This window comes from Rhea pennata, chromosome 5 (assembly GCF_028389875.1).
Source record: "Rhea pennata isolate bPtePen1 chromosome 5, bPtePen1.pri, whole genome shotgun sequence".
Classification (NCBI taxonomy): domain Eukaryota; kingdom Metazoa; phylum Chordata; class Aves; order Rheiformes; family Rheidae; genus Rhea; species Rhea pennata.
The window spans coordinates 11,777,581-11,802,041 of NC_084667.1; the positions used below are offsets into that span (position 1 = coordinate 11,777,581).

The following is a 24,461-nucleotide window of genomic DNA, read 5'->3' on the forward strand; positions in this document are numbered from 1 at the left end:
CTCGGAAGCGGCGATGCGCGGAGCCCCGCGGTAACGGCGCGGGCCGAGGGAGCCGGCGGCGCGGCGCGGCTGCCTGCCATGGCGAGCCGGGGCTCCGGCTCCTCGGAGCACCTGGAGCGGCTGCATGAGATCTTCCGGGGGCTGCACGGAGACTTGCGGGGGGTGCCGGAGCGGCTGCGGGGCAGCGCGGCCGGTGAGCAGCGGGAGCGGCCGTTAGGCGCAGCCGGGGGGGGGGGAGGGGCTGTGCCGGCGGCGGAGCAACGTTGGCGCGCGGCCAACGGCCGGGCCCGGCCCGGCGGCGGGGCCTTGGCCGCCGCTCGGGGGTTCCTCCGCCGTAGAGCGGCCGTTTCTGGCGCTGCCGCTTCGTCCCCGCCTGCCCGCCCGCAGGCCCCTCTGCGCGCCCCGCCGCGGAGCGGGCGCTGCGGGCAGGGCGCCGGCTGCCGGGAGCTCGGGCCGCCTTCTTGTAGACAAATCCGGTTTTTTCCCCAACCGGAGAACATCTCCTGAAAAGCTTTTACGCGAGGAAGGAGCTCGCTGAAAAAAACGCAGGAAGTTGGTGCACCGCTTTCAGCTCCCCCCCCCAGCTGTCTCTGGGTTAAAACTCTGGCAGAACACTTCTCTGTAAATACCTATTAGTGTCTGTCTAATCCAGTTCTGAACATTTGGCTGTGTTTTCAGAACTGGAAAGGGAAGTGGTCTGACGGGGAGAATTCTGCCGATGTGGCTGAGTCTCTTTGGTGAAATACTTTAAACAAGAAACATGATACATAGTTACCATGAACTGCTGCAGTTTCCTTTCTGTACTAGAAAAATGAGTAGAGGTTATAAGCCGTGCTCTGGGTTATAGATAGTTTAGGCTTGAGATCCCCAGAATTGCTTAATTCTATATGTTTAGATTAAAAAAAAAAAAAAAAAAAAAAAAAAAACACAAAATCTGAAAAAAAAAAAAAGATTTGTTCAGAATATACCACTCTGCATGCTAGATAACACGTGCTATGAAAAGCTTAATATTCCATTTCTTACCTGGATTTCCATTTAATCATGAATTAAATTCACGGTCACAGTTCTCATTATCAAGGTTCTAGAAAATGTGGCATAACAAGGGCATTCAAAACTGCAGATTACAGCTTTCAAAGCTGACTTAATTTCACCACCAGTCAACAAGAATAGAAAACATACCCTCTCTTGTAGAATGGCCTTTGATTCTAGATGTTGTTAGCATAAATATTTTTGGAAGTGGTTTTACGGAAGGGTGAATGTGTCTGCCGCCTTGAAATGCGGAATCTGTCTCTTACTACCTGACTTCCAGGGAAAGCAGTGTGCTTGCATTATTGTTTACTTGAAGAGCTCTGAGATTATTGAGAACATCAGTAAACATTACATTATGTTGAAAAGCACCACAGAACAAGAAGTAGAATGCCCTATATTGCAATTTAATTGTATATTTATAATATTAAAAGAATAGGAATTCCTTTTAGGAGAGTCTCGCTTCCTTGTAGAAAAGAGAGTGATGTGTTTTTTGGTAAAGTGGAGCTTTGTCAAGGCTCCATGGAACTGTAATAGTCTTGAGCGATGGACATAAACAGTATTTACAGGAAACAATTTTTTGCAATGTGTGTAGATTTTTCAATAAATTACAAATAATTACAAACATTATTTCAGATATGCCATGAAATTTTGATATGATGGTCTTATTCTTTAAATCTGTTGCTGGAAAAGAACATAATACTTCAGAAAGAATTTGCAAGAGAGTTTAAGATATGTCAGGAATTTCTCTATCAGTTGAAGGCATGCTGCTCTGCTGGTGTGCTTTGTCTGCTTCTGGTGCATATGGGGTGTGCATGTCTCTTTCTTGAGATATCTGACCCTGAGAACTTAATGAGACAATAAAAGAAATCTTATATAATCCTTTTAAGATGTCCAGCACTTTCCCAAAACTCTAGGGAAGATGATCCTTAGTCCTTTGTTAACCACTTTTGAGGGACACAGTTTGCAAATGCTATTCCATTCTCTATCAGCAAGGTAAATTCCTTGATCTAGAAACCTTTTCCCTTCCACATTCATAAGAAAGCATTTTGGACAGCCTGGATCAGTTTAAAAGATACTTTTCTCTAGATGAATTCAGTTAGTTGCACTTTTTAATTGAATCTATTTCTCATTGAGTGGAAATAAATTACAAGTTCTGATAAATGCATGGGTAATGTTATTGTGGCTTAAGTACTATTTCCTTTTACTGTATGAAAAAAGTTATCTCAGTATAAATTGAGTCACAGTTTAATCCTGAATGTTATAAATTAAACTGCCTGATATATTCTGTCGTTTCTGTTAGACTAGATCCAGTATAATATTTTTAACTGTATCACCTATTTTCTTTTTGGCCTATAAACAAACAAAAAAAAAGGTCCCAAACCCTTATCACTTTAACATGTGGAAACTTTAACTTGCACTTATTTGACGGCTCATTTACAAGTGCAGCGTCTTACTATTCTGCTTGGGGACACAAAAAGAAGGTAAAATGCTTTTTCAGTACTGCATCAGGTTTTGATTAGTTTGAGAGAGCGGTTGTTTTAAGAGAACACTGCATAAACCAGGTGAATGAAATGATCTGTATTAAACAAAATATTGACTTTTTAAAGGTTGTTTTCTCCCAATTCATTTCACTGATTTCACTTACAACCCAGCCACTCAAACAGTTGCATCAGCACAAATCAGCAGGGCAGTTAACCGTAGAAGAGGTTGAGTGTGTATTTGGGAACCTCCAGAATAAGTATTTTCCCATGAATGAAATGTGATGTGAAACTACATTTGCTGATACCAGTTTACATGTAAGGTATTAATACGATAGCTTGGTCTGTAAAAATTATTCTGTGCACTATGTGAGGTCATAGCATGTTGTTAGTTTTTAATAATGTGTTAAGTTCTCAACAGTTCAAATTCTGGGGCTTAATACGAATTTGAACTGAAATGGAAAGAGTACAGCTTAGGTGAGTCACGTAAATGAGAGGAGTTATATTACAATGTTGTGATCGCTTCAAACCTTTCTCCTATCCAGCTGTCGAGAGCTTAGTGCTTTAAAAACTGCTTTTCATGTAGAGAATCATATTAACAGAAGTTATTATAAAGTCTTTCTTTTTTTTTTTTTTTTTTTTTTTTTCTACAACAGTGTCCTCATAATGTTGTCTAAACAACTTAATCAAATTAGGCAAGTTTTACCAACACACAACTGTTCCGCATTCTTTGCTATGCAAGGTTTTGTTTAAGACTGAATCGCCCTCTCCTGAGAGAGGGATGAATTAGGTTATTGCATATTTATTAGATTTTTGATAGGATTTGGTTTAATTTTGCAATAAGTTAGAAGAATCCTCTGGTGATCTGTCTTCTGTGCTTTTGCAAAAGCTTATAAAACATTTATTTTTTTTCCATTGAGATATGAGGTATTTCAGAATTCTACTTTCTTGATGCTGCTTTTGATCATCTTGGATATTAGAAAAGTATGATAGCTGATTCTGTTTTTTAACAGATGCAAAATGTATCTTAAGATTTTGTTTAAAAAATATAACAGTACTGAAATTCTTTGGCCTCCAAAGGCCTCGGTACAAAGATGCTAGCACATCTGTGACTACCTAGTGACTATCTCAAACAATTAAAATGTATAGCTGCTTTGGCCAAGTCAACTGATCTTGCCTCAGAAGAGGGAAGCATTTGTGCATTAATGTGGGGACCTCATCTGACACCTTGATGGCATCTTTAATTTGAAAGGGCACTAGAATGCTTATCCTGTTTACCGTGTAACTTTATTAGATGACTACCAGAATGCAGAATACTTTATCTGCTGGAAATCTCAGAGATCACTTGAAATGTAACTTGACTTCATGTTCTTTCCAAAGCCAATTAAGTTTCAGCTTCCAGTAGTCTTGCAGAATTTATACAAAAATAAGAAACGCTTGAGATGTTTACCAACACATCCTCTTTGTTACTATTTCATGTTAGTTGTTTCTCAATGCAATTCTCAGGGTAGAGTGTTGAGGATAATAGGTCATAAAAATACTTCAGGTTTGAATAATGACTTCTTTTGTCCACCAAAGCTGGTGGCCAGCTGGTGGAAGGGTGGTTTCCCCTGCCCCCAACCTCTTCAAGCTGTCGTAAGAACAGGCTGCTCCTGTTTGTGGTAAACTTTGACCTGGGGTCTCTATAGTCAGCTTCCTTGTCCATAGCAGAGCGAGTTGTAATTTATTTATAGTTTATCTGACATACTTTTTCTTCAACAGAAGAGAGAAAAAAACTAGTTCGAGAATTTGATGAGAAACAGCGTGAAGCAAATGAAACGGTAAGTTTGAGTCTAGAATTGTGGTCTCTGAGTGGTTGGAACAGTGATGCCTTAAAAAGGGCAATACGTCCAAATTTTGCTTTCATTAGGTGCTTATGCTGACAGGGAACTATTGTGGGTTTTTTTGGTTTTGGTCTTTTTTTTTTTTTTTTTTTTAATCTGCTTCATCTGTTAATTTAATTTAGGTACTTGCTGGCCAAGACTGTCATGTGTGTGTGTGTGTGTGTGTGTGTATACACACACACACACACATGCACACATTTATTTGTTTGTTTGTTTATCAGTGCTCAGTTTGGGTGTCGCTTCCCTCTGTTGAGTGAAGAAGAGTGATAGCGATGTACGTTAAAGTTATTAGAGATTGTAGGGAGCACTGCCAAAAGCAGGTAGTGAATTTCTGTTTTATCTTTTTTCTGCTGTCTGTATTTCATGGCAGTCTTAACCTATCTGATTCTACTGTAATTGTGTGATGGTTAAATGCAGAGATCTTGTATATTTGAAACTTCTATTGTATGGAGCAGTAAAAAGATACAGGCTTCATGGGCAGCAGGTGACATGAAACAATGCAAAAATACCCATAACTTGTCGTCTTAGGCAAGACATTATGGAATACATTTCTTTTTCTTGAACTATTTGCTAGCAGTATAACATACCTTTTAAGTGGAGAGTTTTTGGTTTGTTTTATTACAGTAGTTGCACCAGAAACTGCACCAGACTGAGGTGTATCTGTGTAGATTCTGATGATGTGTAAGGTGTAGAGGTCATATTGGGAGACAACTTTAAACATACTGAATTTTTAACAGCTGTCACCGAAAATTTATGTGAAAAAGTCATGCATTGCAAAATCTCAGGGTTTACAAGTCCTAACTCCAGTAGCCAGGCCTGCCCATTTGGCATATGAGTTTGGTGGTGTGCCTGTCTGTGCAGCAGAGTTCTATTGCACAGGTGTGACAGGGCACTGATACTTGCCCTACAAACATTTAAACAATACGAAAGGGAGAAGTTAGACTGACATTTAGAAGATGTTCACCATTAAGCTTGGCAGTGAATTTTTCTTTTGTGTTGCATAGTTAGTCATTTTCTGGTGTAAGCTGTTGTTTAACAAAACTCATGTGTGCTGCTGAGATAGGATATGACAATCTAAATCAAACTATGGATGGTACCAATAACATGCTAAGCTGCTTGTTATTAAAATTATTAAAGGACAGGATGAGAAGTTCAAACTAAGTATCCTAGAGAAAAAATCTTTAGGTCATTAAGATGTGACACAGGACACTATAAATCTTGCATAAATTTATCCCTGTGGACTGAGTAACATTAAACAGAACGGTGTGCTTGGTACTTGATGAGGGGTATGTGGTTTGGGGTTAATTCTCTCTTTGCCATCTCCAATCCTTATAAAAACATGTGAATTCCCTCATGTGTTAGTGAGTTTTGAGTATGACTGTTGTAAGAATAAATGTAGTGCTTTAAAAAATAAACATGTTTTCTTTTATTAAAGCTACGAGAGATGGAGGAAGAATTGAAATATGCTCCTCTGCCTTTCCGCAACCAAATGATGAGCAAAATCCGGGCTTACAGAAGAGACCTCTCCATGTTCCAGAGAGAGATGAGAAGTACAGATTTGGGATTGGGCCCTGGAAGTCAAGCAAATACGAAATATGGAATCTTCTCCACAGAAAACGAGCAGAGTGTAAGCATTCAATATAAATTGTATTTAAAATTCTGTCGTTGTTAGCAAAAATAATTCTTGATGTATTATTTACAATGTTTCTACTTTAATCCACTTAGTTTCTGTGCTTACATAACTCCCTGTATATCTCTCTACATGTAAAATGAGTATCTCGGGGAGGAAAAAGAACACCTAAAACTCATAAGAAAGCTTTGTTTGTTCTAAAATAATGACTTATTATAAGCAAAATAGTATTCTTTTGGTATTAATATCGGGCATTTTTCAAATGAATTTTAGAGACTTGCTGCATGTACTGAAATGCTTTATTTAATCATTCTCCTGCAGCACTGAAAGCACAGAAGTGGTACTGTTGACTGATGTAGTTTTAGTCTCTAAAATTAGCCGAGTGTGTGACTCACATGCACCATATAGGTTCTTTGGTAGAATTCTCTTTTAAGCAATCTTAGTTTAAATAATTTAAAGAAAACCTAAGAAGTCATCCTGTAGTGTTTTGTTCACTATGGATATGCTACTGCAGTGCAAGGCAAACACCAGTTTCTTTGCTTACTGCCAAATTTGCTTAGATGTATCTGAGTTATTGAGACTGAATTTGCCTGCCATCTTCAAAGGCAAGTGCTGTCACCTGTGAAGAAGTTCGTGGAGGTGGGGTTGTTTCGTTTGTTCTTAAATATGGAAACTTTGAGGGAGGCTCTTTCTTTAATATCTCATTCTACAGTAGCTAGGTAAATTTTGCTATTTGATTCCTCTTTTGTAATACCGGAGAGCAGCATGTTAGGTGAGACTTTCTGAAGTTTAAGAAAATACTTTAGTTTGATCTTCCTTTTGGATCCAAGGTCATCAATTTTTTTTTATCCTATGGCTGAAGCTATTGCTATAGCATAAGCTATAGGATAAAAAGAGGATCTTTGTTACTTAGCAGTCCATCTGCTAGTGTTGTTTGTTCGTAATGCTTTTGACTGTGTAAACACTTAACGATCTCCTCAGGAGCCAATTCTGAATTCACAAATAAGACTGATTTTAGATATGAGTAAAAGGAAAAGTTAGCACTTGGAAAGCAAAAATACTATTTTCATATAAATGTCCTTCAATAGAAAAGGAAATCACTAAGAAAAGGAAAAAAAAATCAGTTTTTGTAACTAAATGTCTTATCTCTTTAATTATTCATCTTTTTTCAAGATTCATATTTGGTCCTGCTTTTATGTGGTGAACAAGAACTATTTCAAAATTAACTGGTCTACTTCTGTTAACCTAAGAAGTTTTTACAACTAACATGAATGTCCTACAAAATCGCATCTTAACTTTTTTAATGTGTCAGAAACCTAATGCATCTCTAGTTCTGTGTCTAGTAGTTAGATGCTTTTTATTTTTCAGACTAATCTGCAGTCACAGAGGGTGCTGCTTCTCCAGGGGACAGACAGCCTAAACCGAGCCACTCAGAGCATTGAGCGCTCACACCGAATTGCTGCTGAAACAGATCAGATTGGTACTGATATAATTGAAGAACTCGGAGAGCAGCGAGAGCAACTGGAACGCACCAAGAGCAGAGTAAGCAGAGAAACAGTGGGCATTGTATTGGAACGACCTGATGTTAGCTTATTGGGAACTTTGTGCCAGTAATTACTGTTGGAGGCCTCCCTGGACATGGTGATTCAGTTGATGTTTTTACACACCAAATCCAGGCTGTCACATTTCTGCACTGGGCTCATTAAAGGAGAATAAACACTATGCAAATGCCCAAAGCATGATGATCAAATGTCTACTACAGTGTCTGTGAATGCCTAGGTGCTTAGACCTATATAGTGCTGCTAGTTTTCTGTAACCTGCGAGAGGACATCACAAAACTGTCATCTGAACACCAGCTCCATGAGTTTTTCACCACTTTGCTCTAGTATAGCCAGGCTGCCTCTGTGGTATACAAGCAGTATATGATAGTACCCATGTCTATGGTATGTCTCATAGGAATGAAGTCTGTGAGTCAGACATCCAGTAAAATGTGGGTTTAGTGAGGAAAAGAAGAGGAATGCAGACTGTAGACTGGTAAGGGAGGAGGAACGTGCATTTTGGTTATCCCAATGCAGTTTGAATTCTCATAGTAACAAGTGTTTGCCACTGAGAGCAGACTGTGGAAACGAACTGGCTATTTTGATTTTTTGAACCCAGTGTACTGGTACTAGTGTTTCTCAAAAATACAAATGCTGATGTTATTCTCATTGTGGCTATGTAAACCTGACGAAAGAAGCTAAACTAGTTGTTAGCTTGCCTTTTAAACCGATTAGAGACTCGATAGGACTCTTAGACGCTTGAGGCCAGTAGTGGAAGTGGCTCAGCAGTTAATAACTTAAAACTGTAATGGCTTAAATTACTTCAAATTGTCTGAAAGTTTAATGTCAAATCCTAAAGCGTTTCTTTAGAGTAAACTGTTGTCAAAGAGGTGAGTTGCTCTGAAATGATTAATTCAGAGATATTTGTGTTGAATGAGCTGACTGAATGAGAAAAGATATTTTCTAGTGCTTAGATTTCACCCTAAGGAAGATCCATGTTCAAAAAAGAACTGGATATTTCCATCATCAGCGACATAGTTTCACTTGTTCACATTAGGTCACTGACTAATGAAGGCAAGAGTCTTTCACATTTGAAAGCATACAACAAAGCTAGAATAATATTTATGGTGAAGTACAAAAGGGAGCAGAGTCCAGCTTACTCTTGATTTTGTTAGCTTCCTAGAATTATTGAGAGTGTACAACAGAAGTGATAGCAGTTGGCTGCTGGTTGGAAGGCTTGACCATTACTTGTTTGTGATGTTAAGACTGAATAATTAACTTGGCAGTATTTTGCTTTTTTTGTTCTAATCAGTGACATAAGATGCACATTATTGATCTTCTGTGACACCGCAACTGTTGAAATAAAAACCAGGTCAACTTACTGCTAACAACTTTAATTGTGACCGAGTAGATTATAAATAAAAATTCTTTAGCAGTGTCATGAGGTCCTGTTCACAACACATAGCTATGAAGATATTTTGGTTAAAGAAAGTATCTAAATGCACCTTCTTTGTTAATTTAGAACGGCTTAAAGTATTTTGTATTCCCCACAACAGGATATAAATGAGAGCACTTCTAGACAATAAATAAGAACCTGAGCCTTTTGCATACTTGGTCACAACTGTAGCTTAGTCTTACCTTTGAAAAGCTGTCCCTAAAATAGTTTGCTTCCGTGATGAAATGGGAGTGAGCACACAGAATTTGTTCTCTTAAGTGACGAGAAACCACGCCTGCAGTGCCTCTTCAGAACAGAGCAGTAACTGATCTAATCAAAAATGCTAAGGGATTGCCTGGCACACAAAGATTAATGGTAATGGTTTAGATTTGAAAGGCAGTTGGTAAGTCCCCCCAAATGCTGGTGTCAGGCAGGATGCCTGCTCTTCATCCTCCTGATCTTCACGTGAGTGACTTGTTGGGGGACACTGAGTGAGACAAGTAAGAGCACGCAGCCAAAACAGAAAGGATACGCCTTTCCTCAGGAGTTATCTGTACTCATTGCTACAAAGACTGTAGCTTTTTCATTTAAGTAATTTTTCCCTCTCAGTTAGAATTTGCCCTGCTCCCAAATTTGGGTTGGAGGGTAGGAGAAGTGTGGTCTTCAGATTTGTAGGTGTATTTTTTCAATTGTATCAAAAAAGTATTATAGTCCTTCAAATATATCAATCTATCTAGAGATTATTTATGAAGCCATGCTTTTTATAATACACATTTTAGACATTGTATTGCTGAATTGTATTAAAACACATACACCCCAACTAGAAACAAACTTTCTTCTTGCTGTTTCTTTCATAGTAAAGATCCAAAATCCAGCATGCTTTAAATGGACTTGGTAGTTTTCTTCTGAGCTTGGCCCAGCGCATCTCAGTGCAAAATAAATGTACCCTACAGGGCCAGTTTTGCAGTTGAGGGTAGTAGCTTAAACTGTAAGGGGAATTTTGCAAGCAGGTGTCTTGCATGCTGTAATGGTAAATGACCTGACTTCCCTTTCACTTATCTTGAAGCTCTGGAAATGGACCGGCCAAGTCTTACATGGAGAGCTTCAGTGACCACACATCATAAGTCTCCAGTCTGTGTGTGACGCAACTGCTTTTTTTAGTTGTCCATAACCCACCTTAATTAATTCTTTCTTAATAGCTGACTGACAAATACTTAACAATTCATTTCTGAGGACTACAAAGCTGAAGTGAATTAGTTATTAACAGTTTGGAGTTGAAATCTAATGGCTCACTTAAACCTACCAGTGCGAAATGGTCTCTTGCTAGAAACATAATAGCATTTCAAAAAATTCTAGAAGTGCACTCAGGAATAACATGCCAATACCATTTTTCTTATGGTATTGACAACTTGAATAATGAGTGAAATAATTTAATAAAAAGAACTAATACCAACTTTCCAGTATCACCAATTTAGGTGAGCTAAGGGGGCAAAAAGTGATCCTTTGTATGTATCTATGGGAAAATGTATCTGGACTTCTTATTTCTTAGTAATGAGACAGCTCTCCAGCTGTATTTACCTGGAGAACAATAATGTGGTCTCTGGATTTTGAGAATATATGTCTAGCCTTGAATCTGTTATTAATTGAAACATTTCAATACCAACTGCCTGCAGGTACAACTTTACAGAGTTGATGTATACTTACTTAATTGTATTAAATCTTTCATTTCTTCTTAGTTGGTGAATACAAGTGAAAACTTAAGCAAGAGTCGTAAGATTCTGCGTACTATGTCCAGGAGGTGAGTAGTAAGATTGACTTGTACCAGAGCAGTTACTCAGGAGGTAGTGTTATTGCCCACTAATTTAAGGCAAAAAATAAGGAATACAGTGTCAGCTGGAACTGCAGGGAGGTTTCAGGAAATGTGTAAACAGAGTGCAATGTAAGTGTATAGATGGTGCTTTATGTTTTCTCCTCTCTAGTAACTTCTTAGTGAAGTACATGATAGTTGAACACTACTGAATTTGTGCAGTTCTTTTAGGATTAATATTGTATCTTTTAACTATCATGCATGATAAATTGTGAGGGGAGAGATTTGGACATAAGCAAGTTACAGCAAATTGCTAAAATACAGTAACTTTTTATGACATGCTTTGTTACTAAGGTCAGAAGAAACTGTGCCACAAGTCACTACAGCATTAAATGCTTTAGCTATCTGATAATACAGACAAATCTGTTTAGCCCACAGTAATGCTCTAGAGTAGCTAGATTGTCATACCAGAAGCTCTGAGCCTGTTTCGATGGCTAGGCCTTGGCTACCTAAGTGTCAATACATTTTCTTAACTCTTGAGGTTTAATATCCTTATAAACCAGTACGTGGAGAAGTGTTTCAAGAATATACTTCTATTCTAACAACGTTTCCTATACACGTCTTCTTAAGAGAAGTTATGATAATTGTGTAATTTTCAAAAGGAAACATGCATTATTTAGAGGTTTTATAGTTTTACTTCAGCTCCTACAGTTTCAAGTAAAAGCACCACAGTGGGGGTTTTGGCACATCCAGCTCCTATGGAAGAGTTCAACTGATGTTTTCCTCTTTTACTTAGCTGAATTAATAGGCAGATGTAGAGCAGTTTGATCTACCTTCCTTGTAGTTGGCAGGGGTAGGGAACAGAACTACTGCTATTAAGTGGAATATTTAAGCAAAATTTCCAGAAAAACAGTAGGAAAAACACTGAGCTTACCCCTTCCTGCTTGTTAACAGCTATTCAGACAGTGCCTTCTGGTCTTAATGAAGGTAAGATTGTGATCTAATTAATTTTTTTTATTATTATTATTTTTTTAACTCTAGAGTGACCACAAATAAGTTGTTGCTGTCAGTCATCATCATCCTGGAACTAGCCATCCTGGGAGGTGTGGTCTACTACAAATTCTTTCGCAGCAGATGAATTTTCATGGCCAAGATGAGTTTTCCTACTGCTGAGGAAAGGAACAGGCTGTCTGTTCCCTTTGACTGTCTAAGGATTGAACTGTCTCATGCAACAGCGTGTTCAACTGAAACTGTACTAACTCTAGAAAGACACTGAAGGGGAGTAAAAGGAAAGTGCACAGACAGACTTGAACTACTGGTAAGATTAACAAGAAGGTAATAAGTGTTTTATTGTCTCAACTTGTATATACTTAACCAAATGAATAAAACTTGGTACATAATACAGTAGCCACTGACCAAGTGGAAAAGCTAGTTTATTTAAAAATTGAGACAGTACAGTATTTATCAAGTGTTGACAGTCAATCCTATTCACTTAGGTGCCTCAGCAGAGCTCTTTAATGTCCAATGTACCCAACACTTTGGGCTCTTAAATCCTCACTTGCTCTTCTCTGTCAGATTCATCTGGAGAACTGGGTGTTGGGAGTTCATCAAAAGCAATGTGTGCCCCTTCCCTTGTTTGCCCAAAGCACGCTGCTATCACATCTACTGCAAGACTAGCAGTTGCGTTCACTTCCTCTTGAGAGGCTCCAAGCAGTGGATTGACTTCTACCATGTCCACAGCTGAAAGCATTCCTGTGAAAATAATTTTGTTATTATGAAACAGGGAAGAATCCAGGAACACCTATTTCACTTTTTGTAGCAAGTCTGATATTTGAACTTGTGACCTGCTTTATCCATTTGATGAGTAAAACTGGCTTTCAAGTTAGGGGAGAGGTTGTCATTCTTGGGACAAATTTTGTGGTCATCTTTGGTTCTTTTCTACATTGTCACTACCTCACTTATCCTTGCTTTTAACATTCATGGAAACTAAGTTTGCTGCTCCAACTGCAATTATGAAAGGAGCCCTTTTATTTAATCTTATCTTTGCCTAATTCAAAAATTAAGGGATGCAAGTCTTGCATACTAATTTTTGCCATTTCATTTTTTTATTCTACTGAGGTCTGTTTTTTCTTCTTCTTCCTATCCTAACTTCTATTACAAAGAACTCTGTTGAAACAAATTAAATGAAGTCTGCATGGCACAAGGAAGAAGTCCTCATGTATGAAGTCAACTATAGAAGACTTGATGAAAGCTTGATTTGCTAGCCCTTTAGTGCTAGAATGGAACTCCAGAGTGTTTAAGTGTCTGCATCCAGTGCCCCTCCATTCATCTGGTCTTATGCATTTAGAAAAAGGAGACAGTACAATTACATTACTTTTAGCATGAATTGTTAATATATCTGTATTTCATTTACTTTTGGTAAACTAGGTGTTAATGGTTAAGTTGCTTCCAACACCTGGGGTACTGCCTAATTAGCAGACTTCTCCACCCTCCTCTTCCCCCTTACTGAAGTTTGAATCAAATTTTCAGACACTTAGCTTAGGCTACATTCATATTATTATCTAGTTAAGCAGGAAAAATGTAACAGATGTGGGCTCTGTGCAGCTTCCCTTGTCATGGCTTAGTACAGTACTACAGGTCAACCCCTACCTGTGTTGTGTATTTCCTCTGTGATGTACATGCCTTCTCTGTAAGTCAGTCCACCTAGAACAGGAGTCCCAGTTGCTGGAGCCAGTGAGGGATCAAAAGCATCAATGTCAAAACTGAGGTGAATTGGTCTCTGTCTCCTGGAGAGTGAAAGAACAAAAAAGAAAAGCAAACTCAAAACCTTTAACTTTTATATGCATTTTTACTATCCAGGTTGATCAGCAAAGTAATATCACACTCCATGATTCTAAGCGCCCCACTCAAGTCCTACACAGTGTTTTGTTTGCATTTGGACAGGATTTTTTTTAAAAAAAAAAAAAAAAAAAAAAAAAAAACTTTCTCCAATGTATGCTGAGAAAGGAAGTTTGTCTTTCTCCTTTCACTTAGCAGATGCTCAGTGAAACTAACTTGCTTGGAGAGAAGTACTTTAGTTCTGACCATCCTTCCTAAGGCTTATCTCCCTAGTTGGAACACTGTAGAGAAGTATACACTGTGATCTAGACAATTCCCTCTTTTAAGGAGAGCCAGAGTGAAAGACACTGATTTACCTGGCATCTAAGGTGGGGAAAGCACCAAGCTTGAAGATTTAATAGATAGTTCATCAAGATGAATGGGTCATTCTGCATTTTTTAGGACAAGAGTTGAAGGCTCCCTCCAACTCTGCCATGTAAGCCTAGCTGATAAAATAGTAACAAATGAGCTCAAATTTAAAAGGTCACTACCTACTACATGAAGTCTGGCAACCCACGAGAGCTTAATAAGCAGGACAACGCTTGTCATTCACATGAGCTACTAAAATGGTAGGACTTTGTACTTCCAAATTACTGCAGATGGATTAGTAACTTTTTTACCTGGCATAGCTGGAGCTAGGAAAGGTGAACACAGCTTTAGATAAAACAATATATGCAGCAACCAGTATCCTTATGGGACTTTGTTCTATCCTGTGGCAACAGAAGAGCTTTCTAGCTCTGATCCTCTCCCTGTGTCCCAGTCCTTATAGCATGACTTGCTCCCTGACCTGGTTCAGCAAACATGAACAAAGTAAGGGAGCAGTTAACAGAGATCTTCACTACGAGAACTAACAGTTGACATCAGGACAGCATATGTGAGTGTAGTCTGAGGAGAAAGCCATTAAATGCTCCTACCTCATACACTGACAGCTGAATTCAAGTTACTGTCAGTAGCTACAGATCTTCTTTTAAAAGGGATAAGGTATACCCTGGATTCAGAGTTGATTCAACGCTTTCATAAAACTGAAGCAAAATACACGATTTCTTTGGGAAAAAGGACAAACCATCTAAACCAGAGCCACTACTATAGTGCCTAATGTAACTTGTCTTACAGCTCTTTGACAACCACTGTGAAACGATTCAGTTTCAAGATGTGGAAGTCAAAGACTGAAGTCAGTGCTAAGTAAGTGCGTTTACTGGACACTTTCACAGTTCTGTGAGAATCATCACTCAGCTGCCTTCCATCAAAAATGACCATAAATTAGATACCTTTCACAAAAGTAGATACTCGTTCTCAACAAGTAGATGGTACAGAGTAGTTTGTATCTGTAAGGATTACAGATTTGCTGCGACGCCACTAATCAGCTTATGTTTTATCTTTCTAAAACAGCTTCTGTTCATCCACAGTTAGTTACCTGCCCATCAGTTGCTCAAACGTCCTTTCCATAACTTTTTGAATTCCAAGGCGATCAATCTCCCTCATGGAGAAATATTGGATGTCATAGTTCTTCAAAATATAACTATTAAAGAAAATACATATATAAAAAAGAAAAAACAACACTCATTACTGGCCTAAATTTAAATCTAACAACCCTCAAGCACAGCCAGGTGTGGGTAGAAGCCCAGGATTTCAGAGTCTGCAAAACTCCTTTAATGTAAATCAGCTTACTATTCAGCAGGATCCACATCCCTCAAGCCAATGTACACAATATCCGTTGCTGAAAGGCAGGGCTTTAGCCAGGAAAAGCCAGGAAGTTGCGGCACCTGCAAGCAAAGTGTTAGTATTAAATTAGTTTAATGACCTATTTAGTAATAATGCCATTATTAACAAACTTGTATTTAATACTTCCATCAAAACTTTGTGCTCATTTATAGTATCCTTTCTCTGCCTAAAGGGAGAAAAGAGTTCATCACTTGAGTTTGATTTCCTGATTTAATCCATCCATGCCAGTGACATACCATTTTCCCCGAGTTAAATGTTAAAGGACAAAATTTTTAATTCTTCTACATTTTCCACTTTGCGGGAGGGGAAGAGGAATAAAAAGCCCAAATCCATAAATGCTAGGTAATTAACATCAGTGAGTATATTAGGAAGTAATAAGAAACTACATACCTAGACCTAGATCACTTGCACAGTAGATTTGATGGTGATGCTAAGTAACTTAGCCAGTACAAAAGACCTATGCAGTGGCTAAAAATCAAGCAGTCGCTAGAGTAATTTAAGGTGCCTGTATCTTTGTAGGTGAATCACCAAAAGGTCATGCAAATTGTGTGCAAAAACAGAAGTTAAAGACTGATCAGTCTTTGCGGGTGGGTGGGGGGGCAGCATGACGAGAAGTTGTACGTCCAGATCAGGCTTCATCACAATGAAGGCTTTTATTGTAGAAATCTAGACAACATGGCTGGCACACCAAATGAAAGATGTTGAGTTCCAGTAAGTTCAACTTTGGTAACAAAGTAGTTATACTACACAGTTTTGGCCAAATCCTTCAGTCAGTTGCTCAAGAGGAAGGCTGGAATTATCGCTTTGTGTGCAGGCATATAAAGGCAAGTAATAACTCACTGAAAAGGGAAAGTACTTTGCGTTTCATAGTATTGGGTTTTGTTTTGTTCTTTTAGATGATAATAAAAAAAAATCTCAAGAGCATTAAACCAACTGTTGTCATAATTCTTTTTTGAGCTACACAGAGACTGGAAAGCTATCCAGATTTTTGCTAACCCTGTTTCTAAACTATCTTAGATTCTTAAGATATTAAAATACTTGGGGGCAAAAAAAAAAAATAAAATAAAAATAAAAAAAAATAAAGAATGATTCCTATGCTACCCTTTCTCTCAGGACTACTGATTATACTGATTTAAGTCAGCACTCTTGGCAGAAAGAGTGCTCATGAAACTAAGGTTCTGTGACAGACACATTTCGTTTTGCTCCCACATGAGATGACATCCTTTCAAATAATGAAAAAGCCCCACATCATCCAGTTGGCCAGGGCCTTCCTACCCTGGCCTCTGATTCCTGCAAGACTCAGTAGCTAAGGGAGCAAAAGAAAGTGCTTTCCTACTCTGCCCTGTCCACAGAAGTAGCAGGAAGCCAGTGCTAGGACTCGGCATGGCAAAGAATCCATGAACAGCAGTTTCCAGGGAACAGCTACAATCATAGAATCAGTAAGGTTGGAAGGGACCTCTGGAGATCATCTAGTCCAACCTCCCTGCTCAGCAGGGTCACCTACAGCATGTTAGGCAGGGTTGCATCCAGGCGGGCCTTGAAGATCTCCACAGAAGGAAACTCCACAACCTCTCTGGGCAATCTGGTCCAGTGCTCCGTCACTCTCACAGGGAAGAAATTCCCCCTCACGGTCAGGCAGAACTTCCTGTGCTTCAGTTTCTGCCCATTGCCTCTTGTCCTGTCACACGGAACAACTGAAAAGACTTTGGCCCCATCCCCTTGACACCCTCCCTTCAGGTACTTGTCCACATTGATCAGATCCCCCCTCAGTCTTCTCTTCCCCAGGCTGAAGAGGCCCAGCTCTCACAGCCGTTCCTCATAGGGCAGGTGCTCCTGCCCTCTGATCATCTTTGTAGCCCTACGCTGGACTCTCTCCAGTAGCTCCATGTCTCTCTTGTACTGGGGAGCCCAGAACTGGACACAGATGAGGCCTCGAGATGAGGCCTCCCCAGCGCTGAGTAGAGGGGCAGGATCACCTCCCTTGACCTGCTGGCAACACTCTACCTAATGCACCCCCGGAGACCATCAGCCTTCTTGGCCACGAGGGCACATTGCTGGCTCATGGTCAACTTGTCCACCAGCACTCCCAGGTCCTTCTCTGCAAAGCTGCTCTGCAGAAGGTCAGCCCCCAGTTTGTACTGGTGCCTGGGGTTATTCTCCCTAGGTGCAGGACTCTGCACTTGCCCTGGTTGAACCTCATGAGGTTCCTCTCCACCCAGCTCTCCAGCCTGTCCAGGTCTCTCTGAATGGCAGCACAGCCCTCTGGTGTCTCAGCCACTCCTCCCAGCTTGGTATCATCAGCAAACTTGCTGAGGAGGCACTCCATCCCCTCAGCCAGGTCATTGATGAAGTTGAACAGGATGGGACCCAGTACTGAGCCCTGGGAGACGCCACTAGCCACAGGCCTCCAACTGGACTCCACGCCACTGATGACGACCCTCTGAGCTCTGCCTTTCAGCCAATTCTCAATCCTCCTCACTGTCCACTCATCTAACCCACACTTCCAGAGCTTCTCTAGGAGGATGTTATAGGAGAGAGTGTCAAAAGCCTTGCTGAAGTCAAGGTACACAATATGCCCACTGCTCTGCCCTCATCTCCCCAGCCAGTCATGCCATCAGAGAAGGCTATCAGATTGGTTAAGCAGGATTTCCCCTTGGTGAATCCATGCTGGCTACTCCTGATCACCTTCTTTTCCTCCATACGTCTGGAGATGACATCCAGAATGAACTGTTCCATCACCTTTCCAGGGATGGAGGTGAGGCTGACTGGCCTATAGTTGCCTGGGTCCTCCTTCTTGCCCTTCTTGAAGACTGGAGTGACACTGGCTTTCTTCCAGTCCTCAGGCAACTCTCCAGTTCTCCATGACTTTTCAAAGATGATGGAGAGCAGCCTCACAACAACATCCACCAGCTCCCTCGGTACCTGTGGGTGCATCCCATCCAGGCCCACTGATTTGTGGATGTCTAGCCTGCTCAGATCTCTAATCCTATATTAATGTTTTAATTTAACACAGGTTTCTCCTCTTCTCCCTCCCCTCCCAATCTGAATACTTCTAGAGCCAAAACTGTCAAATAGCAAGGCTAAGGCTTTCCTTCCCACTTACACTTCTTAGTTATTAATTATATTCTATTTACAACATATTTTTGTTTGTTTTAAAAGGCATAAAACATCCAGAGCTGTGTTTACTTGCGTTATGATTAAATAAGCATCTATAATAATTAAATGGACTCAAGCAATGACCTGAAATTTTTGTGCAGTCATGAAATCAGATGAGATTTAAACAGACTGGAGGCACACTAAGAAAAAATAATGCAGTCAAAAACAGAGCTCTGCCTGCAAAACCTGTCACTTCACTTGTGAGCTGAGCACATTCTGTCTAATATCAAACAATGAATTAGCAGATTTGGTACTGCCATTTTTAGCTATGCCGTTTCCTCTTTGAGAGGATGGAATGCCGTACCACGTCCTTTGGTAGGCTCCATTCTCATTTTGTTGCAGTAGAAAAGGTGTTGACAGTAAAACCAAACAGGCCTCAGAGAAAGAGGCTCAAAAATCTGGAAGCGTTTTCATGGTAAGTTATTAATAGTAGTTTATGAATTTACATTGTAAATGGTTTTTGGAGCCTTGACACTAACGCTCTGAGAAATGCCATTCAAAGGATTGTGTTCATAATTTTATTGTTTTCATAGAAAATATTTAATTAGAAAACCGAAGTCCTTTTTTAAAAAAATCTGAAGTGCCACCTTGCTGGTAGGAGCACCAGGCATTCCTGGATGAACAAGCAGCAACCGACAGCAAGCTGGGAACGGACGGCTCTTGCTGAAGCCTGAGTCTATAGCTGATGAGCAGCTGTTGAAATTTATACTCTTGTTAGAACTTTCCTTGCAGCAGCAGGACAGATGTTTTTCTCCTTATAAATAGTAGTACAATATAGTAAGAAAAATTAACTGTGTGCAAGCCTGTTTGCACAGCTGCAAATAAGAGTGAGGAGCTTGTGTCAGATGTTTCTGCATGGGCTTTGTGAAAGCTACATCTGATGTTTCATAACCCAGCACAGTACTGGACTAGCCCCCCTCTAGGGTTAGCCCTGATCTTTTTCTTCACTGCTGCTGCTGGCAGACCAGAAATCAACAACTTAAATACAGATTAAATACCTGTGTCCTACTGAAGAGGAAAGCAGCATCTTACTCTTCCTTCCCCAGCCATCGAAGAACTTGGCTTTTTGGCTTTTTCCATTCTCCTCCAAACTGTTTCCCCTACCCCCACCATGATCCCCTCTCTACAGAAGTGGACTCAGTGACCAAATATGAATCACCCCCTTTAACTTAACTCATGGGAAATGAACTAGAAATACCATAGCCTTTTCTATTAACTTGCTTGCATCCTGGAGACGCTTTTGTGTTTCATTTTGCGTTACTTGGGGAATACTAGCATGTTTTCAGAGACCATACAAGAACTATTTGAAAGCAGAAGCTATTTAAAAGTACCAAACAATATTCAGAAATTCACCCCATGAATTTTCAGGAGAACCAGAAGAGATTTATGCAATGACACCAGTCTTGCTATGACAGATGGGTACTAATGCAATAGCATCCTCTATAGCTATGAGGACATTAGATACTGTTGATCTTACTTGAAAAAGCCATACTCCCATCAACATGATCCCCCCACAATTTATCTAACAGCAAAAAATTCTAAAGGGAAATAATATAGGCCTTAGACCTACCTATTATTTACCATCATGACAGTAGCAGAAACTGGCTACACATATCCCGTGCCCTGCTAAGCACTTTTTGATTATTTGACTCCTATCAAAGGCAGAGTCCCTGTAAGCAGGTATAGCAGTTCTGATCTGTAATATTTGGCAGGAAGATCAACACTAGAGTAGCCAGTCAAGTGAGATGACATAAGACCAACCTCTGTTGTGCCCCAAGGTTGTCAAAACATATAGTGCCAAACTAAGCAGAAGAGGCATGCAGGAACTAGCTGCCTCTGGAGGTGAGCTCTGCACTGCTCTCACAGGCTCAGCTGGGGGGAGGTTCCCTTTTTGGCTCACTTAGTAGAACTGCTGTCATTGCACAGCTACAGTACATTAACTATGCTCATTGGGCAGCTGCTGCACATAGCTTTTGTTGACCCCTTGACTCCTGTACAACACAGGAGAATGCTAGCAAGAAAAGCTTTTTCTTGTTTCTGTGAGTATGTACACTTACACACACATATAGGCACATACAGTGTGTATGTTTGTGTGTATATGTGTATGAGTGTACACACACAAGTAATACATATTATTACTGGTACTTTGATAAAAAGTAGGTCTGCTTTTGCAGCAGATAAGAAGGTACCTTACACCAGAAAGGAAGTAAAGCATCCTGAGGATTTCAATGTAGGCTAATTGTACAGCAAGATACTTACTTTATCTTGGAGTTCTCTCAAGAGAAATGAAACTGGTTGTCCATGGAGGTTTCCAGACTGAGTTGTGAGAGGGGTGTTGATATCAGCATGCGCATCTACCCAGATCACACCAAGGTGTGGGCACTGCTGTGCATGGCCACTGACAGAACCAAGTGCCAAGCTGGAAGTACAGTAGGAAAGTCTTCAGTCAACTATGCAAAAGACTTCATATTCCGAACAATCTGGGGACAATAGGGAGTCCGTTCGACTACAGTTATCAGCATTGTCACATTTAAAACACATCAGACATCGGTGAAAATGATCATAGAGGGTACCTCATATAAACTGCATAGCAAGCACCTCCAGCATCGTGATTCGAGGACAATACAAATAACTGTAGAGGACAGATAGGAAAGAGCTCTTCTCTCTCTGCATTGTCAACCTTCCCACTCTCTTAATTCTCACCTTTTCTAGTTCCAAATCATTTCTCAGAAAATCTAATTTACTCACTCATCAATGGCACTATTCACCTGCTTCTGACTCTACTCATGTTACCCCCTCCCTCATGTATTCTTACATGCCTCACCTTCTTCATCCTGTTCTCAGGCCAAAGGTTAGTGAAAAAGAAAAGCAAAGCAGAATTATGCATTATAAGGTCTCTTAAGGAACAGCCTTTGGCAGACATTACAAACTTATCCTAAAAGTTGTCATTGCAAGAGTTAAGTTGCAAAAAACAGAAAAAGTATTAAATATTTAGCAGTAAAGAAACTGCAACAGTCCCCAAAGGGATCTGATCACACAACAGTCCCCAAAGAGGAAAGCCTCATTTATTTCTATGTCTGCAGATGACAAGAGTCTGAAATTAAGTAGTACTATCTCTGAATGTTGCGTTTTTGTAGTCATCTTCTGTATTCCACCCCAGCAATAAATACAAAATGCTATTACCTCACAGTACTGCCAGGAACAATCCAAAGTTATTCTCAGTATCTTCCTGTTTTGATTTAAGCAAGCAATACTCCCCTTTAAGTGTCAGCGTGCAGCACCAGTTGTTTCTAGTTCAGCTCACCTGTGATCACCTCCTATAGTCACACAGCTGTGTCCAGCAGCTACAGCTCTGCTCACAGCATCAGCCACCACCTGGCTAGCTAAACCCACTGATCGTGGGTATAAAACAAGGTTGTTGTACAGTTCATCATTGGGAACTTGAGTGAAATTCAAGTCTCCAAAGTCATATACTTGGCATCCTGGAAACAAAGCAGCAAAGGGATAAAACAAAGTTACTAAACAAATGCCCAAAGAATCATTCAAACTATATTCCCCTCAAAAAATCTGTGGGACAAGCATGAGGGGCAAAAACAGGAGGGAAACTGATTCATTTGACATTTGCATGCCTTTGCAAACAACCATCTCTCAACTTTAAAAATTAGAGAGCTTAGGATAATGTTCTCACTTTAATTTAGCAATGAGATAAGCCAATCACTAAAAGTCACCTGGAAAAAACAGTTTTTATTATTTATTGGCATTTTTTGCACTGGAAAAAAGTATGGTTTATATTGCTATCTTCCTTTCCAATTAGTCAAAAAGTATATGGCCTTAAATGTTGCATGCAGTTGCCAAACATGCCCAGGACCACGTTTAATCAAATTACCAGAATTCTAACAGTTATTTTTCATTTTCAAATCCCACCAGAACCCAGGTACAGTGTGTCAAATTACCACTGCAGTTGTCGAGTAGCTTGTCTTACAGTACTTCCAAGCTACTCCATGAAAGATACACTAGTTGTCTTGTACAATAACTTATCCATTTTCCCAGTGCAAGATGCTCTGGAAGATATCTTAGTTCTGCTGCATTGATTCCAACTCACTTTGAGATCTTGTTGCCAGTTACAGATTAGTTGGCTGTTGAAACATGACAACTTTCTGGGTCTAAGACTCAGCCTTCCTAAATTGTACTTGTATCTACTTATCTGGAAGAAGAACCACTTACAGGTAGGGAACTTCCCCAGCCCTGCCTTAAAAAACTGGGGCCAGGGGAGAGGAACAGTTTATTAGTTGGCTACATTTGAAGTTCAGTTCTCTTCCACACATGTTGTAGGGCTTATCCTTAGTAAGGAGTTCTGCTGTTTGGCACTGTGCACTCATAATAGTCTTCCAGATAGCAAAATTGCTGACAGCATTTTACAGGCTAGAGCCTCTCAGCTTCAGGTAGGCCTGCTGCTGCCAGTACTTCAGGCACAGACAAGGATGGTAGAGGCCCAAAGACATTTACAGCTACACCTGTAGTAACCAGTAGTGGCTTAACAAATCAAGACTGCCCTGAATACCAACAGTGTCTGTTCAATCCGTTCCTCAGAAGCACCACAGTCTATTCTCAGTTGAAAGCATCCAGGCTAAAGGTTGACGTTTTGTATTTAGTCATTTTATGTATAACAGGGAATTTTGAAAAATTAAGGCAAAGCAAATCAACAAAAGAAAGTATTCCATCTGGGACTGTGATTCCTGCTTAATTTCTGTTAAGTCCTTAGTCTAATGCCTAGGAAACAGGCTCTAGGAATTTGCTTGTCGGAAATAAGCTCACATTTTTCTCAGCACTATTTTTAATTCAAAGAAATTTTGACTGATGAACATAAGGAAAAGGTTTGAGTCGCTTGTGAAAACTAGGCCCTGGGAAATAGGCAAGCATATATGTTACAGCAGAGGCATATGTGGACATATGTCAGGCCATTTACTAGGACAGGAAAGGGTAGCTGAGCACAGCTACTTGACAAAGGATTAAATAAATGCGATGTCAGCTACTCCGCAAAAAAAAAAAAAAAAAAAAAAAAAAAAAAAAATCATCTGCAGAGAGTTAAAGCAGAAAGCTGGACCAGGACCTACCACTTCACATTTTCAAAAGACACCACAGGCATACAGTGGCATGCTTCTCCCTTCAGCAATACCTAATCAGCAGGACAACAGCTCTGGAATTTTGAGCCCATTTTGGTTAGAGCCAAGTACATTATCTGATATCTAGAGCCAAGTACTACATTTTTCCTCACTTCATTCTGCTGTGTAGCTTCAAAAGGAGTTGCGAGTCTGAGATACATTTAGTGAATGGCAAAGGTCTCTGATTTTTTTTATTTGTATCTGCTTGGAAGACTGCTACTTATGCGCTACATACTGCTACTCTTTTTTTCAATCATTATTTAAAGGTGTAATGAAATAAAGTGTGCATGGCTTGAAAACAAGTATTGAAATATAAGACTTCACCACAGTCAGGCACTGAGCCAGTCAATAGGTATCAAGAGCTTTGGAGGAAGCTCCACAGGCTAATAAAATTTTCCACATTCTTTTGATCTAATACCTCTGGCATCTGTGGGGAGCAAATCTGCAGTTGGGCAGGTGTGTTCAAGTGACTTAGACATGATAGGACAGTACATAAGACCCTGCAGTGGAGGCAAGGACTGCCACTTACATTTTATTCCCCCTTACAGAACATACAAAAATGTTATACAATACATCACAATATTTTGCCCATTCTGGGATGAAAAAGAATTAAAGGAAATTATGAAGATCCATCTTTAGATCAGTGTAAAACAGAGCCAATCACCCCATCTTTCACAGTGCTTTAAAGAAAATTACAGAATGTATTTAACTGATGGCAGCTGGGTACCAGGCAACTCATTCTTT

General features: G+C 39.9%; 2 protein-coding genes across 2 annotated transcripts in view; one reads left to right on the forward strand and one right to left on the reverse strand.

Annotated features, from left to right (window-relative positions):
- Positions 1 to 13,003, forward strand: VTI1B (vesicle transport through interaction with t-SNAREs 1B). The gene is made up of 6 exons (XM_062577128.1): positions 1 to 193; positions 4,269 to 4,327; positions 5,826 to 6,017; positions 7,389 to 7,562; positions 10,730 to 10,791; positions 11,842 to 13,003. The coding sequence occupies exons 1-6, from the start codon at positions 79 to 81 to the stop codon at positions 11,936 to 11,938; spliced, it is 699 nt and encodes a 232-aa protein (XP_062433112.1). The 5' UTR covers positions 1 to 78; the 3' UTR covers positions 11,939 to 13,003.
- ARG2 (arginase 2) overlaps positions 12,159 to 24,461 on the reverse strand; it is a 20,675-nt gene continuing 8,372 nt past the window's right edge. Inside the window, exons 3-8 of the mRNA XM_062577127.1 lie at positions 21,860 to 22,037; positions 20,815 to 20,974; positions 15,346 to 15,440; positions 15,092 to 15,196; positions 13,450 to 13,586; positions 12,159 to 12,552 (exon numbers count right to left, since the gene is read on the reverse strand). Coding sequence (XP_062433111.1) covers positions 12,347 to 12,552; positions 13,450 to 13,586; positions 15,092 to 15,196; positions 15,346 to 15,440; positions 20,815 to 20,974; positions 21,860 to 22,037 — 881 coding nt within the window. The 3' untranslated portion in view covers positions 12,159 to 12,346. The remainder of the gene's footprint in view (positions 12,553 to 13,449; positions 13,587 to 15,091; positions 15,197 to 15,345; positions 15,441 to 20,814; positions 20,975 to 21,859; positions 22,038 to 24,461) is intronic.

Excerpts from the sequence above, each read along its gene's own strand:
- VTI1B (XM_062577128.1), top strand. The coding sequence starts at position 79 with ATGGCGAGCCGGGGCTCCGGCTCCTCGGAGCACCTGGAGCGGCTGCAT. Across the intron at positions 194-4,268 it reads GCTGCGGGGCAGCGCGGCCG|AAGAGAGAAAAAAACTAGTT; the intron begins GTGAGCAGCGGG and ends TTTCTTCAACAG. Across the intron at positions 6,018-7,388 it reads CCACAGAAAACGAGCAGAGT|ACTAATCTGCAGTCACAGAG; the intron begins GTAAGCATTCAA and ends TTTATTTTTCAG.